This window comes from Myxocyprinus asiaticus, chromosome 3 (assembly GCF_019703515.2).
Source record: "Myxocyprinus asiaticus isolate MX2 ecotype Aquarium Trade chromosome 3, UBuf_Myxa_2, whole genome shotgun sequence".
Taxonomy (NCBI): domain Eukaryota; kingdom Metazoa; phylum Chordata; class Actinopteri; order Cypriniformes; family Catostomidae; genus Myxocyprinus; species Myxocyprinus asiaticus.
In genome coordinates, this window is record NC_059346.1 from 14,068,808 (window position 1) to 14,084,004 (window position 15,197).

The following is a 15,197-nucleotide window of genomic DNA, read 5'->3' on the forward strand; positions in this document are numbered from 1 at the left end:
TTTTTTATGTTATATTATACAGTTTATTATTTATTATATTTATATTATATATTAGTAACATTTTAATGTTTACATTTATTGAATAACAAAAAATGTATTGCAAAAATGTATCTGTAGCTAGCTACAGTTCATTCAGTCAAGGATTCATTAGACTTTGCTCTTTGTGATGGGGACGCCCAATTTCCATCATTATTTTTTAGAACCCACTTGAATATTATATAATTGTAATATAATACTGAATAATAATAATGGGTGTTTTTATTACAGTAAGAAATTATAGAAATATATTACAATTGTATTATTATAACTATTATTATACAAGTAAAAATTCTCAATAATTTCTTAAAGGGATAGTTCACCAAAAAATGAAAATGCTCTCATCATTTACTCACCCTCATGCTATCCCAGATGTGTATGACTTTATTTCTTCAGCAGATAACAAAAAATATTTTTAGAAGAATATCTCAGCTCTGTAGTTCCACAGTGCAAGTGAATGGAGGCCAGAACTTTGAAGGTTCAAAAAGTACATAAAGGCAGCAACTCCAGTGGTAAAATTAATATCTTCAGAAGCATATGTTCATATGAAAGGTGTGGGTGAGAAACAGATCAATATTTAAGCTCATTTTTACTATAAATCTAAACTTTCATATTCTTTTGTTTTTGGTGATTCACATTCTTTGTGCATATCACCACCTGCTGGGCAGGGAGGAGAATTTATAGAAAAAAAAAAAGACTTCAATGTTGATCTTTTTTTCACCCACACCTATCATATTGCTTCTGACGATATGGATTTAACCACTGGAGTCGTTTGGATTACTTTTATGCTGCCTTTATTTGCTTTTTGGACTTTTCACCTTTCACTTGAATTGTCTCAGTTTTGTAGGTCCATACATTCTTCTAACAATCTTCGTTTGTGTTCTGCAGAAGAAAGTCATACACATCTGGGATGTCATGAGGTTGATTAAATGATGAGAGAATTTTCATTTTTGGGTGAACTATCCCTTAAACTTGTGGGCATTGCTATGGGATCTGGTTAAAACCTTTATTTTGGATTAAAACTTCAGGAACTTTCAACGGTGGCCAATTAAAGTGAATTTGGAGCGCTCTAAAAATAATACGCTCAGTGCACGTTACCAAACCAAATCGAACACTACACATCTGTTATTCTGAGCACGAGATGTAATTTGTGGAGAGAGCCCAGAACCACTTACGTGTGCTCAGAACAGAGCTGCACACTTTGCGGATTAATTTTCACATAAGGTCATGTATTTATTTAGAATTTATTTAGATGGATTGTTCAGCCCTACAACAATGCAACAGAAAGACTTCTGTTTTGAGTGTTTTTATTTATTTATTTATTTTTTTTTAATTTTTTTTTATTTCACAGCACACACTCTTTATCTCATCACATTCAATTCAAACTGCAGGTTCACAACTTGGGCATCAATCTTCTGCCATGGCGCTGGAGAGTCAATATCGGCGGAGCGCTGTTGCTAAAAGTTGGGAGCAGAAAATACTGTTGTGACCTGAAATGGTTAGGAGACGAATATGAAATTTACATAGGAAAAAGCCATGGCGGGATACTCCAGACACTTTTTAGCACACTGCCTTTTGTTTTAACTAGTTGAAAGTTTGCTAAAAAGAAGAACTTAGCCAGCATAAATTTCCATGCTGATACAGGCTGGTTTTTGCTGAATAACACTAGTTTGGTTAAGGGGTCAAGGTTTGGCCTCTACTGGTAAATGCTGTAACTACACCTTCCAAAAAAAGCATCTTTCTCCATTGACTGCCATTCAAAATTAGCCTTGTATTCTAACACCAGTATTTCATTATGTTTTAGTAGATGTTGTGCCAGTTTTTGTAGGGCTCCTAAAATGGGAAATGGACTTTTCCTTGTGTGTTGCCTTTGATGTTGTCATCATTTTCCTGTGGCTCCGGAGTAGTCACATGGCTTTTGCAGCTCTGGTGAATGGCTAAAACAATTTGATTGCCTAACAGGATGGACCAGCATAACTATATTGTTCACCACCAAAACTTAGGGATAAGCAGCTGAAACACAACATATGCTGCTAACCAGTTATGCTGTTGTTGTCAGCAGGGATGAGAAATTAGAATTTGTTTATATGGGAGATGGGCCTACAGGCCTGTCATGTGGTTTACTTTGTCCTTGATATATTTGGGATGGACTCTGAACTGGATGTTTAATGTCTGTTAGGAATCATCTTCTGGTAAACATGGGAATGTCATTCTTTGACTTTAGTCTGATGCTAAAAGTTTTTGTTTTTTGGTTGTATTTATGTTTGTGGTGAGTGTGAATGCCAGCAGAACTAACCATGTGTGTATTTTTTACGTAGTACACTGCTGAGGAAGAGCGGGTAGGTGGAGAGAAGAATTTTCAGATGCACAATCCCTAACCTGTGTGTGTTTGTGTGTGAGTTGTTGTGTCCATATGTGTTATTTATGTAGATATTTAGACCCTTTCACTAGATGGATGCGCCCTTGTAGCATCACCTTAGTTCAGCCCATATAGTGCATCCCTCCATATTGTTAATGGGTAGTACATATATACGACATCTCTAAAACCACTTTAACTTTGATCTTTCCTATCACTCCCAGCTGGAGATTGAGGAGGAGCCTGAGGACAATGAAGAGGAGGTGTGTTAGGAGAGAGCGCGTGCATGTGTGTGTGTGTGTGTGTGTGTGTGTGTGTGTGCCACATTTAATTACACTTTAGTAACATAAACCATTTTTTATGTGTGTGCCAGTGAAGCTCATTTTTCTCAATATCTAGAAGTTACCAGGGTCACAAATTTTGTTTCTTTTGGTCTTTCTCTGCTCAGGCCATTACTGATGATGAAGGCAATGAGGTCTGTACACAGTGCAGTCGAGAAGAGTGTATGATTCCATAAGTGTGTGCGTGCGTGCGCGCGTGTGCGTGTGCGTGTGTGTGTGTGTGTGTGTGTGTGTGTTTTTTTGGGGGGTTTTTTGCAAAGCTATTTAGTGCAAATCAACCAGGCAGTGAAACAATTCTGTCATTACCTAACATTTCTATTACTCATCTCACTCTTTCTATTTGGTTACCAGTCAGATGACTCAGATGTCAAGGTGAGAAACAGGCATATGTCTCAACTGATCTGCTTCTGTATGAAGGTCTTTATGAAACATATGAATGATCATAAAGTGCTGTTCATGCTGATGAAGCAACCAGAAATCCTTCATTTTTAATTAGTTAATTTAAGGAAACCCAAGTGATAGACACTGTTTCTGATGTAACCAAGGTTAAAGGGATAGTTCACCCAAAAATGAAAATTCTCTCATTATTTGCCTCCCCTCATATCATCCCAGATGTGAATGAGGAACGTCTGCAGAACACAAACAAAGATTTTTAGGAAAATATATCAGCTATGTAGGTTTATACAATGCAAGTGAATGGTGGCCATCATGTTGAAGCGCATAAAGAGAGCATAAAAGTAATCCATAAGAATCCAGTGGTTTCATCCATGTCTTCTGAAGTGATCCAATCAGTTTTGGGTGCGAACGGACCAAAATGTAACTCATTTTTTACTGTAAATTTTGCCATTGCAGTCTGTAGGCATGTTCATGATTTCAAGCTTGATTACAATTCCTAGTACTTGATGCATGCACAGAGCACTAGATGGCACTAGGAAATGTAATCGAGCTTGAATTTATGATCGCCAAGGAGACTGCTGACTGTGAATTTATAGTAGATTTATATTTTGGTCTAGTTTCACCCAAAACCAATTAGATCACTTCAGAAAACATGGATTAAATAAATGTATGGATTACTTTTATGCTGCCTTTATCTGCCTTTTGGAGTTTTAAAGTTTATTAACCTTTCACTTGAATTGTATGGACCTACAGAGCTGAGATATTCTTCTAAAAACCTTTGTTTGTGTTCTGCAAAAGAAAGTCATACACACCTGGGATGGCATGAGGTTGAGTAAATGAAGAGAGAGTTTTTTTTGTTGTTGTTGGTAAACTATCCCTTTAAGCAGAGTTCAACTTTATGCAAACGTGCAGCAATGTGATGCAGCAACTACTGCCCGTGCAGACATTGAAGCTTACATGATCTACCTCCTAATACAGTTGGATTCTACAGTCGAGTAGGAATGCTTACCAGCAACGAACAGAACAGTAACTTGGTGACCTCCAGCAGTCAAATCACTGTAAATCTTCATCTGTAAATGCAGAAAAACAGCATATCCTGCTAAAAAGACCAGTTTATACAACATACATTTCCATTGTCTTGGCTAGTTAATTCTGGTTGGTGTTGGTGAGCTAGCATAGCCATGCAGTTTAATAGCCCAAAGAAGGTTGGCTGATTAAGCTAGTTAAGAAGCTTGGTGGGGTCACCAGCAAACTGGCAACCCATGCTGAGGACCAACTTCCAAAAAACAACATACTGAATGTTGGTGACCAGCTACTCTGGTTAGCTGCATTAACTTTTTGAATACATCTTGTCTGTATTTTTTATTTTTCAGTATCAATGTTTGGTTGGTTTGTCTCTTTATTTATGGTTACCTGTTTTGTCTGACCACTGTGTTCACGTTTTTTCCCATCAGTCTGGCTGTTCGGATTTGGAAGGAGCAGAGGTACGCATGTTGAGAGATGATGTTAGGGATGCTTTAAAATTGAGCTGATAGATATTTATCTGTTTGGTTACCTTACTCACTCTGCTTAAGATAAAAGGTGACACGATAGAGCAGATGGGCAGAATCGGGCAGTGGTGGATCAGCGGTTAAGGCTCTGGGTTACTGACCAGAAGGTCGGGGGTTCAAGCCCCAGCACCGCCAAGATGCCACTGTTGGGCCCTTGAGCAAGGCCCTTGACCCTATCTGCTCCAGGGGCGCTGTATCATGGCTGACCCTGCACTCTGACCCAGCTTAGCTGGGATATGTGAAAAAAAAAGGATTTCACTGTGTAGGTGCAAATGTGTAATAAATAAAATTATAATTAAATTATAAAAAATTATAATTAAAAAATTATAAAGATGGGCACTTAGATTGCAGTCACACTATGTTATGTGCATTAAAACTTAATTTACCTGTTAATCGCGACCATATAATTAAATGTAGCGCCATGTGCTGTAAATGGAACCATGTGCTTTCGATTTTATGGTCATGGTGCCTTAATAGGATTTTGCACCTGAACTGGAGCAAGATCTCATCAGAGAGGAATGTTCTGTGTTTAATTTGTTTTCGAGTTGTGTAAAGTCTTCATTTTAAAATATTATGTAAAATATTATATATTTGTGTGTGTGTGTCAAATCTTGTGCTGGCTGTGTGTAGCAGCTCTGCACATCCATTTTAAAAAGTGACTGATGTGCCTGATCATTTCAGTCCGACTTAGTTTGTGCAACATACAGTTGTGCTCAAAAGTTTGCATACCCTTGGAGAATTGGTAATATATGTACCGTTTTTAAAGAAAACATGAGTGAGCAGGCAAAACACATTTCTTTTATTTCTTATGGGATTCTTATTCAACTGTAGGTTATAACAGAATGGCACAATCATAAAACAAAACATGGCAACAAAGAAAAAAATGAAATGACCCCTGTTCAAAAGTCTGCATACACTTAGTTCTTAATACTGTGTATTTCCCCCTTTAGCATCAGCGTGCAGTCTTTTGTAATAGTTGTCTATGAGGCCCCAAATTCTTGCAGATGGTATAGCTGCCCATTCGTCTTGGAAAAATGCCTCCAGGTCATGCAAAGTCTTTGGTCATCTTGCATGAACCGCACGTTTGAGATCTCCCCAGAGTGGCTCAATGATATTAAGGTCAGGAGACTGTGATGGCCACTCCAGAACCTTCACCTTTTTCTGCTGTAACCACTGGAGGGTCAACTTGAGCTTAGGTTCATTGTTGTGCTGGAAAGTCCAAGAGCCTCCCATGCACAGCTTTCATGCAGAAGAATGCAAATTGTCTGCCAGTATTTTCTGATAACATGCTGCATTCATCTTGCCATCAATTTTCACAAGATTCCCTGTGCCTTTAGACCTCACACACCCCCAAAACATCAGTGAGCCACCACCATGCTTCACAGTGGGGATGGTATTCTTTTCACTATAGGCCTTGTTGACCCCTCTCCAAACATAGCGCTTATGGTTGTGACCATAAAACTCTATTTTGGTCTCGTCACTCCAAATTACAGTGTGCCAGAAGCTGTGAGGCATGTCAAGGTGTTGTCGGGCATATTGTAACCGGGCTTTTTTTGTGGCATTGGCTCAGTAAAGGCTTCTTTCTGGCAACTCGACCATGCAGCTCATTTTTGTTCAAGTATCGTCGTATTGTGCTCCTTGAAACAACCACACCGTCTTTTTCCAGAGCAGCCTGTATTTCTCCTGAGGTTACCTGTGGGTTTTTCTTTGTATCCCGAACAATTCTTCTGGCAGTTGTGGCAGAAATCTTTCTTGGTCTACCTGACCTTGGCTTGGTATCAAGAGATCCCCAAATTTTCCACTTCTTAATAAGTGATTGAACAGTACTGACTGGCATTTTCAAGGATTTGGATATCTTTTTATATCTTTTTCCATCTTTATAAAGTTCCATTACCTTGTTACGCAGGTCTTTTGACAGTTCTTTTCTGCTCCCCATGGCTCAGTATCTAGCCTGTTCAGTACATCCACGTGAGAACTAACAAACTCATTGACTATTTATGCACAGACACTAATTGCAATTTAAAAAGCCACAGGTGTGGGAAATTAACCTTTAATTGCCATTTAAACCTGTATGTGTCACCTTGTGTGTCTGTAACAAGGCCAAACATTCAAGGGTATGTAAACTTTTGATCAGGGCCATTTGGGTGATTTCTGTTACCATTATGATTTAAAAAGGAGCCAAACAACTATGTGATAATAAATGGCTTCATATTAATTAATTAATATGTGATTAATTATATGATCACTATCCTTAAATAGATCAGTCATGTTTTCAAAATCAGTGCCAAAATTTCACAATTTCTGCCAGGGTATGCAAACTTTGGAGCACAACTGTATATTAGTATGGATTTTTTTGTGAACCTTTCTCAATCTAATGCAGACTTTGCAAAAAAATAAAAAATAAAAAAGGCTGTTATTGAATGATGGAGCAGGAACTGTAAGTCTTGAAGGCACAGCAGCAAATAATGCCCTGTTTAATTCTAAGGGTTAGAGAGTGGGTGAAAAACTGTCATGACTATTGTGGGGCAAAATGCTTTACTTACATTATGAAAATACAGAAAATATAATTTAATTAAACAATAAACCTATACAATATGACACCTTTAAACAGAGCTAATCCTATAGGTAAATGATATAGGTTATTAATCTGTTTGTGTTTCTGATTGATATTTATTTATTTATTTTAATAGTGGGGTTTGGAGTTAACAGATTCAAATCAAGAAAAACTTTGTATGTTGACTCTGCTTTCAACATATTATTGTGTTCATTGGTTAGTGTATTGGATTATAATTTTAAAATCTTATATTTTTTTTTTTTATTTGTAGATTGACAACAAAGAGAAGGAGAATAAGGTTGGTTTTGACCAACAAAGTCCCCTTTTAACATTATATGATGTGTTCTTTTCCAAACCCTGTTTGTTCAGTGTTTGTCTCCTGTGGACCTTTCACCGGTCATATGCTGTTTGTTTCTTATGCTCCTGTCAGAGTTAGATTGTGTATGTTATCTGTGGTTGTCATTTGGTCAGTTTGTTCGAGTTTAATGTCAGTTCTATTTTGAAGGTGCAACTGAATGACTTTCCAGGACCCAGTATTTTCAGGGCAATAAGTGTATAGTTCTTTCTAGATTAACCTTGGGTCAGAGGCTGTGGGGCCCTCATGGATGACACAACTTTGAATCCCACTAAAAACAGCTACCACATGATACTCAACATAATATGAAATATAAGAAATACAGAAGCAGTTGATTGATGTGTGTTTGTGTGTGTGTGTGTGTGGGTGTTGCTGAGTGAGTCAGGTATTGCTAGTCTATCTGTCTCCCTTGTAAACAAAAAAATTATGTATACAGTATATGAGGGTTTGAGGGTGTAGGTAGGATACAGAGAAAGAAATATAGATGGAGAGAGAGAGAAACACATCACCTTGAATTCTCTTAGGCATAGTTCATAAGCTGTTTCTGTTTTGCTGCCCATGTTGAAAAACCCAGCTCCCTTCACCCACACCCCTTTTCATTTATCCATCCGTCATTCACTGTTGTTTTATCATTTTTCCTTTCCTCTATATGCACAGCTCGACAAGCAGAAGGTGGGTTTATGTGAGCTAATGGTTTAGTTTGATGTATGACAGTCTTAGTGAAGTAGTTTCTAATTATCCAGTAGATTTATCCTAGATTGATCCTTTCGTCCATTCAGTTTTGTATGCAAAAGTGTTTCTTTTTATTTCATCTACTGTATGTGCATATTTGCATCAGGTAGCTTCATAAACTCTGTTTTTGTTTTTCTTACTTTTTGTTTCTTTGTTACCTGTTTTCTTTCTTTTTACAGTCTGTTGCTAGAAAGGAAAAGGTGTGTGCAGCTGAAGTAGCACTTTGGTTGTAGCCTATATAATGCATTATAAAAGTTTTATTTACCCAAAAATGAAAATTTTGTCAGTAGGGATGGGCAGATTGATCCTAAAGTATCGATACTTCCGATACTGCTGTTGTATCAAAAATATCTATCATCACACAAAAATATCGATTCTAACTTTTCTTTTTTTTTTAAACTAGGGATATTATTATTTGGTTACCATGAACATGAACAATTATCATAAGCTTCAAAGTGAAATAAAAAGGATTAGGCTACTGTATATTAGCAAATAACTTGTGCAGGATGGGAACTATTTCTTCTTCTGCTCATCTTAACGTGAATGCTGAAAGACACAAGCAGACAAGCACTTCCACCATCACAAGCTCATTCAAACAAGAGGGATTAGTGCCTCGTTGAGGTAATAATAGAAAATCAGAGAAACAGCTTTTGTGGAGTAAATTCATGCTAAAATAACAACATATCTAAAGGTGACATTTCTTATGAGTTTGTGTAATTGTTGTTAATAAGTAACTTAAAAAATAGTTAACCATGCTTTTACTACAGTAATATTGTAGTAACCATGTTTTTTTTTTTTTTTGGTTTGGTAACTATGGTTTAACTAAATACCAAGATTAAACTATATTACTGTAGTGAAACCATGGTTAATTATTCTAAGGGTAAACAAAACGGAAGTCTAATAATTTTCTGTTGAGGCACACAAATGTAGAAAAAAAAAATTATGACGAATTATGACTAAAAATAATATTTAAATTATCCATTTTATCCCAAGAAATCGCAAAAAAACCTATTTAATAGAAGGATCGGTATTGGTATCGGAATCAGCGTTATTGGACTTGAATTTATTGGTATCGGATTGAAAAGAAATTAAGTGGTATCGCCCATCCCTAACTCGCACTCATGACGTTTCAAACCAAAATGACTTTCTTTTTTATGCAGAACACAAAGAGATTTTTAAAATAAATATCAGAGCCAGTCTTTTCAATACAGTGGCAGTGGATGAGCGCTATGAGAGAAGTTCATTCACAGTGGCAGGCGTGTTCACCTGGTTTTTAGTGCTTAACCATGCAGGGTCTTGCATAAACGTGAGCCACTGTGAAAGTTTTTCTCATAACCCTCATTTTCAAATTTTCACAGTAAAATAACTTGCATATATTATTTATATAATGCATAATTATGTATATTATATACAGGTGCATCTCAAATTAGAATGTCGTGAAAAAGTTCATTTATTTCAGTAATTCAACTCAAATTGTGAAACTCATGTATTAAATAAATTCAATGCACACAGACTGAAGTAGTTTAAGTCTTTGGTTCTTTTAATTGTGATGATTTTGGCTCACATTTAACAAAAACCCACCAATTCACTATCTCAAAAAATTAGAATATGGTGACATGCCAATCAGCTAATCAACTCAAAACACCTGCAAAGGTTTCCTGAGCCTTCAAAATGGTCTCTCAGTTTGGTTCACTAGGCTACACCATCATGGGGAAGACTGCTGATCTGACAGTTGTCCAGAAGACAATCATTGACACCCTTCACAAGGAGGGTAAGCCACAAACATTCATTGATAAAAACCCACCAATTCACTATTTCAAAAAATTAGAATACATCATAAGACCAATAAAAAAACATTTTTAGTGAATTGTTGGCCTTCTGGAAAGTATGTTCATTTACTGTATATGTACTCAATACTTGGTAGGGGCTCCTTTTGCTTTAATTACTGCCTCAATTCAGCGTGGCATGGAGGTGATCAGTTTGTGGCACTGCTGAGGTGGTATGGAAGCCCAGGTTTCTTTGACAGTGGCCTTCAGCTCATCTGCATTTTTTGGTCTCTTGTTTCTCATTTTCCTCTTGACAATACCCCATAGATTCTCTATGGGGTTCAGGTCTGGTGAGTTTGCTGGCCAGTCAAGCACACCAACACCATGGTCATTTAACCAACTTTTGGTGCTTTTGGCAGTGTGGGCAGGTGCCAAATCCTGCTGGAAAATGAAATCAGCATCTTTAAAAAGCTGGTCAGCAGAAGGAAGCATGAAGTGCTCCAAAATTTCTTGGTAAACGGGTGCAGTGACTTTGGTTTTCAAAAAACACAATGGACCAACACCAGCAGATTACATTGCACCCCAAATCATCACAGACTGTGGAAACTTAACACTGGACTTCAAGCAACTTGGGCTATGAGCTTCTCCACCCTTCCTTCAGACTCTAGGACCTTGGTTTCCAAATGAAATACAAAACTTGCTCTCATCTGAAAAGAGGACTTTGGAACACTGGGTAACAGTCCAGTTCTTCTTCTCCTTAGCCCAGGTAAGATGCCTCTGACGTTGTCTGTGGTTCAAGAGTGGCTTAACAAGAGGAATACGACAACTGTAGCCAAATTCCTTGACATGTCTGTGTGTGGTGGCTCTTGATGCCTTGACCCCAGCCTCAGTCCATTCCTTGTGAAGTTCACCCAAATTCTTGAATCGATTTTGCTTGACAATCATAAGGCTGCGGTTCTCTCGGTTGGTTGTGCATCTTTTTCTTCCACACTTTTTCCTTCCACTCAACTTTCTGTTAACATGCTTGGATACAGCACTCTGTGAACAGCCAGCTTCTTTGGCAATGAATGTTTGTGGCTTACCCTCCTTGTGAAGGGTGTCAATGATTGTCTTCTGGACAACTGTCAGATCAGCAGTCTTCCCCATGATGGTGTAGCCTAGTGAACCAAACTGAGAGACCATTTTGAAGGCTCAGGAAACCTTTGCAGGTGTTTTGAGTTGATTAGCTGATTGGCATGTCACCATATTCTAATTTGTTGAGATAGTGAATTGGTGGGTTTTTGTTAAATGTGAGCCAAAATCATCACAATTAAAAGAACCAAAGACTTAAACTACTTCAGTCTGTGTGCATTGAATTTATTTAATACACGAGTTTCACAATTTGAGTTGAATTACTGAAATAAATGAACTTTTCCACGACATTCTAATTTATTGAGATGCACCTGTATTATAAATATTATAATGTATTACAAATGTGGTTACAGTTATTTGTATTTATTTAAAATGTAATGCATTACAATGTTAATTGTAAGGCATTATGAAAACCTTAGTGTGCTTATTTAGAGTCATGCTAGGTGTGCTTATAGATCCTTTATTTATGTGTGTGCTTTGACTTATTATATGTTTGTTTCCATGTTCTGGCACCAGGGAGAAAAGAAAGACAAAGAGAAAGAGGTTTGTGCACACACAGTGTTGTTTTGTCCCATAGTCTCTGGATCAGCAGAGCTTAGTGTGATACTGAATGTAATTTTGTTTCTCTGTCTCAAGGATGAGAATATGACCACAGAGGTGAGTGATGGAGCCGAGATAACTGATACACATTAGGCTGTGTGTTTTTGTGTGTGGTCTCAACATGGTCTCAGTATGAGGAGTGAGAGTGTGTATGCAGTTGTGTGTGTGTTGTTGTGATACTTTCCCCAGGGCTCAATTATGGTAGCTGGGTTAGGATGTGTTGGGTTAATCCATTGTTAGAGTCTTGTTTTTTGGGCCTGATGTGACAAAAAACATTACCCACCATTTAAAGCTTAAATAATGATTTGCCTTAGGCACATAATATGATGTAACTGTCTGTGAATAAATTATACTTGTTTTAGTAAACACGCTAACACATGCTTACTAAACTTTTTTCTGTCGCCTTAGAGCAGAGAAATGAGTGCAAGACTGATGTTCCACATTTAAAGATCACTTTAGGGCAATCCATAGTTTAAAGTGCTCATCGTGATTTACCCAAGGAGGATATGTTTCAGGATCCAGTTCCACATCCTTGATAGTCCTGGAACAACATCCCTATCAGCCAGTCAGATTTTAGAGATTGAGGTTAGGGGCTTGAACAACAATTTTATCAACCTGTCATTTCCCTATGGTTTTAGGATGGATTAGGGTTGAGGTAGTCTTACATAGCCAGATTTTTTTGACTATTGGTCTGGTCTCCTTTGCAGCTTATTTTGGTCAAGATCTGCCCACTTAGGGCTATATAACAACCAATCACAGTTCATTTTGTTTTTACTTGAGGTTTGAGGGGTGTTTGTCTGAAATAGTTGATATAGGTTTAGAGAGTGGGTGAAAATTGCATTCAGCACAAAATTCTGGGCGTGTTTGTGGCATTACTTGGTTATTACACAGGCAGAAAAATGATATTTTTTTGGCTTATGTGACTCATCCATGTAGGTTTTTTGTGTGCGTGTGTGTGTGTGTGTGTGAACAGGACAAAAACACAAAAAAAAAAATTTTTTTTACAAGCCTCATACAAACCACATTCGTAGGTGGTTTGGAAATCGATTAAAATCTGTGTCTCAGATCGGATTTGTGTGGGGTTTTTTTTTCTTCATTCGTTGTGTGTGACAGGTTGTTTCGTCAGGTGTTGCGACAAGAAGATATACAGTATACTGCATTCCAAATGGAATAAATGATGTCTTCACAGGGCACTTAGAAGGGAAAACAATAATGATGGCCACACTGTAGGATCATTTCAAGAGAATAAAAAAATTAGTTCAGAATGACGTTTTATTACAACTTTCAGCCCTCTGACAGTGGAAGGTAAAGTCTATGAGGGGAATAGGGCATAGGGATGATCTCTTCTGAAAGGAACGCACCCATATGTCATGTATATGTAACAGGGCAGCCAAAGCAGTGCAAAGCTCTTTTAAAGTAATACAGACATTGGCTTTACCCACCCATATATATGTGCTAAGGTGCGGTAACACACCTCCTCTTCAAGAGTCGTGCTGTCCAACCCTTTTATGATTTAATACGGGACACAAAGCCTTCAACACGGGACGTTTTGCTTCCTGCTAAAATACAGGACAATAGGCATCCTGGGACGTTTGGCTAAAACGGTACCGTTGTAAACCCTAGCAGCAATAAACATTGCATATGCCACCGCTCCCGTTTTTAAGCCGTTGTCTGCGACTGATTTGTCAATATTTGGATACTGCCCTCATGAAAGACATCCACTGATAAACTCTCACGCATGGTGAACGTGCATGTTTGCATCACTGCTATGACAACTGATGTGGATGTGCTAGCAAAAGCAACTGCAGTCTGAACAGAAAAAAATCAGACCTGTCCACATATAACCTGCAGTTTAAACAGTCAGTCTAAAAAATCAGATTTGAGAAGGAAAACAAAATCCTATTTTATTTTTCCTACAGTGTGAACAAAGCCTGATTTTGGTGCTCAAACAAGTCAGATAGCATGTGCAAATAAACAATGCTATCAGCAGGTGCAAGTCAAAAGATTTTCAAAATACCCAAATAGTTTTGTGCAATACAAATGAGTTTGCATTGAGCATGGCTGACTGTTTTCCCCTTTTATTTACCTTCTTATTCTTCAGCCCCAAGATGAGGGAAAAGAGGTGCGTCAACCATCCCTGCATTTATCTCAAATCTGGCATTCTGAATCATGTTTACCATTGACGATTTGCTCAGCTGTATCAATTGTCTCTCTTTGCCTTTTCTTTTCCTGTTTTATTTTCACTTGGTCTCTCGATAGAATGAGGCAACATTCAACACAAAAAAGGTGTGATAATCGTCATGCATTTGTGTGCGTGTGCATATACAGTATATCAGTGTGCGTATTTGTGAGTGAGACAGTGTCATATTGTTTTGCTGGAAGCCTGACTGTGTCTTACCTACTCCTGAGACTTTCCCTATCACTGTGATTACATAGATGTTTAGAGACACATGCATCTATTTACTCCTCCTGTGTGGATGTGTAAACAAAGGATACAGATGCTAATGCACCGTCTTTAAAAGATTTATCCATACTATACTGCTTTAGATCTTCAAATAGGCCTCATCTAGAAGACAAAAGCTTCTCCTTTTTAATCCTCTCCTCAGTTTTTTCAGGACAAGTCTATAAGCTTTGTTGATATTGTGTGATATGTTTTCATTGAATCTCATGTCGAGAATATGTCTCAGTCATATTTCACCCCAAAATCAAAAAGAAAATATTTTTGCATAAGGAAAATCATGCCTATTTGTAAGACTTACACATTTCAGTTTTTTTTACATTATGGTTGCATATAGAAAGTGAAGCCTGTTTTTTAGGACTATTAAGATTTTTGTATTGTGACATAGCATATATTTTATGTTTTTTCCCAGAATTCTCATTACTGTAATGTGAGGAAAACAATAATTTGACATTTATTTGTTTAATATATCATTATGAATGATATTTTTTAATTGTAAATTTGATACATCATGGAAGTATTTCTAGATAGAATGTTTTTATTTTTATTTTAGGAAAATAATTTCACAATGCAAAAAATCATAATGGGCTTACAAACACATCTTTCTATTTGTTAATTATAAAATAAAATAAAATAAAAATAACTGCTGCTGTCTTCATTTGGGCATTCTCTACTTCCGCTGTAAATAAACAGTCGTTGTATGTGACAGATATATTGTTGAGGATTCTTCCTTACCGTTAAAAAAAAAAATGGCTTCAATGTAAAATGTTTCCAATTTGTTTCACCACCGAGAGGCTAATGTCAAACAGACACAAAGCGATTTTCCCTATACATGTTCTTCACTCCTCCTCGTCTCTCTAGTTAAGTACCATTTTTTTTTTCTATCAAGCTGATACTACTTCCTGTGTTTGCATGCCTATGT

General features: G+C 37.2%; 1 protein-coding gene across 3 annotated transcripts in view; it reads left to right on the plus strand.

Annotated features, from left to right (window-relative positions):
• Positions 1-15,197, plus strand: part of LOC127418384 (protein unc-13 homolog B-like) — a 69,160-nt gene that overhangs the window by 40,182 nt on the left and 13,781 nt on the right. The window contains exons 23-33 of one of the 3 annotated variants that reach the window (XM_051659033.1): positions 2,355-2,375; positions 2,617-2,655; positions 2,841-2,867; positions 3,085-3,105; positions 4,584-4,613; positions 7,505-7,531; positions 8,500-8,520; positions 11,734-11,760; positions 11,854-11,874; positions 13,919-13,939; positions 14,077-14,103. The exons of 1 other annotated variant lie outside the window; for it this stretch is intronic. In XM_051659033.1, the coding sequence (XP_051514993.1) occupies positions 2,355-2,375; positions 2,617-2,655; positions 2,841-2,867; positions 3,085-3,105; positions 4,584-4,613; positions 7,505-7,531; positions 8,500-8,520; positions 11,734-11,760; positions 11,854-11,874; positions 13,919-13,939; positions 14,077-14,103 (282 nt within the window). The remainder of the gene's footprint in view (positions 1-2,354; positions 2,376-2,616; positions 2,656-2,840; positions 2,868-3,084; positions 3,106-4,583; positions 4,614-7,504; positions 7,532-8,499; positions 8,521-11,733; positions 11,761-11,853; positions 11,875-13,918; positions 13,940-14,076; positions 14,104-15,197) is intronic. One more of the 3 variants, XM_051659042.1, reaches the window with a different exon arrangement.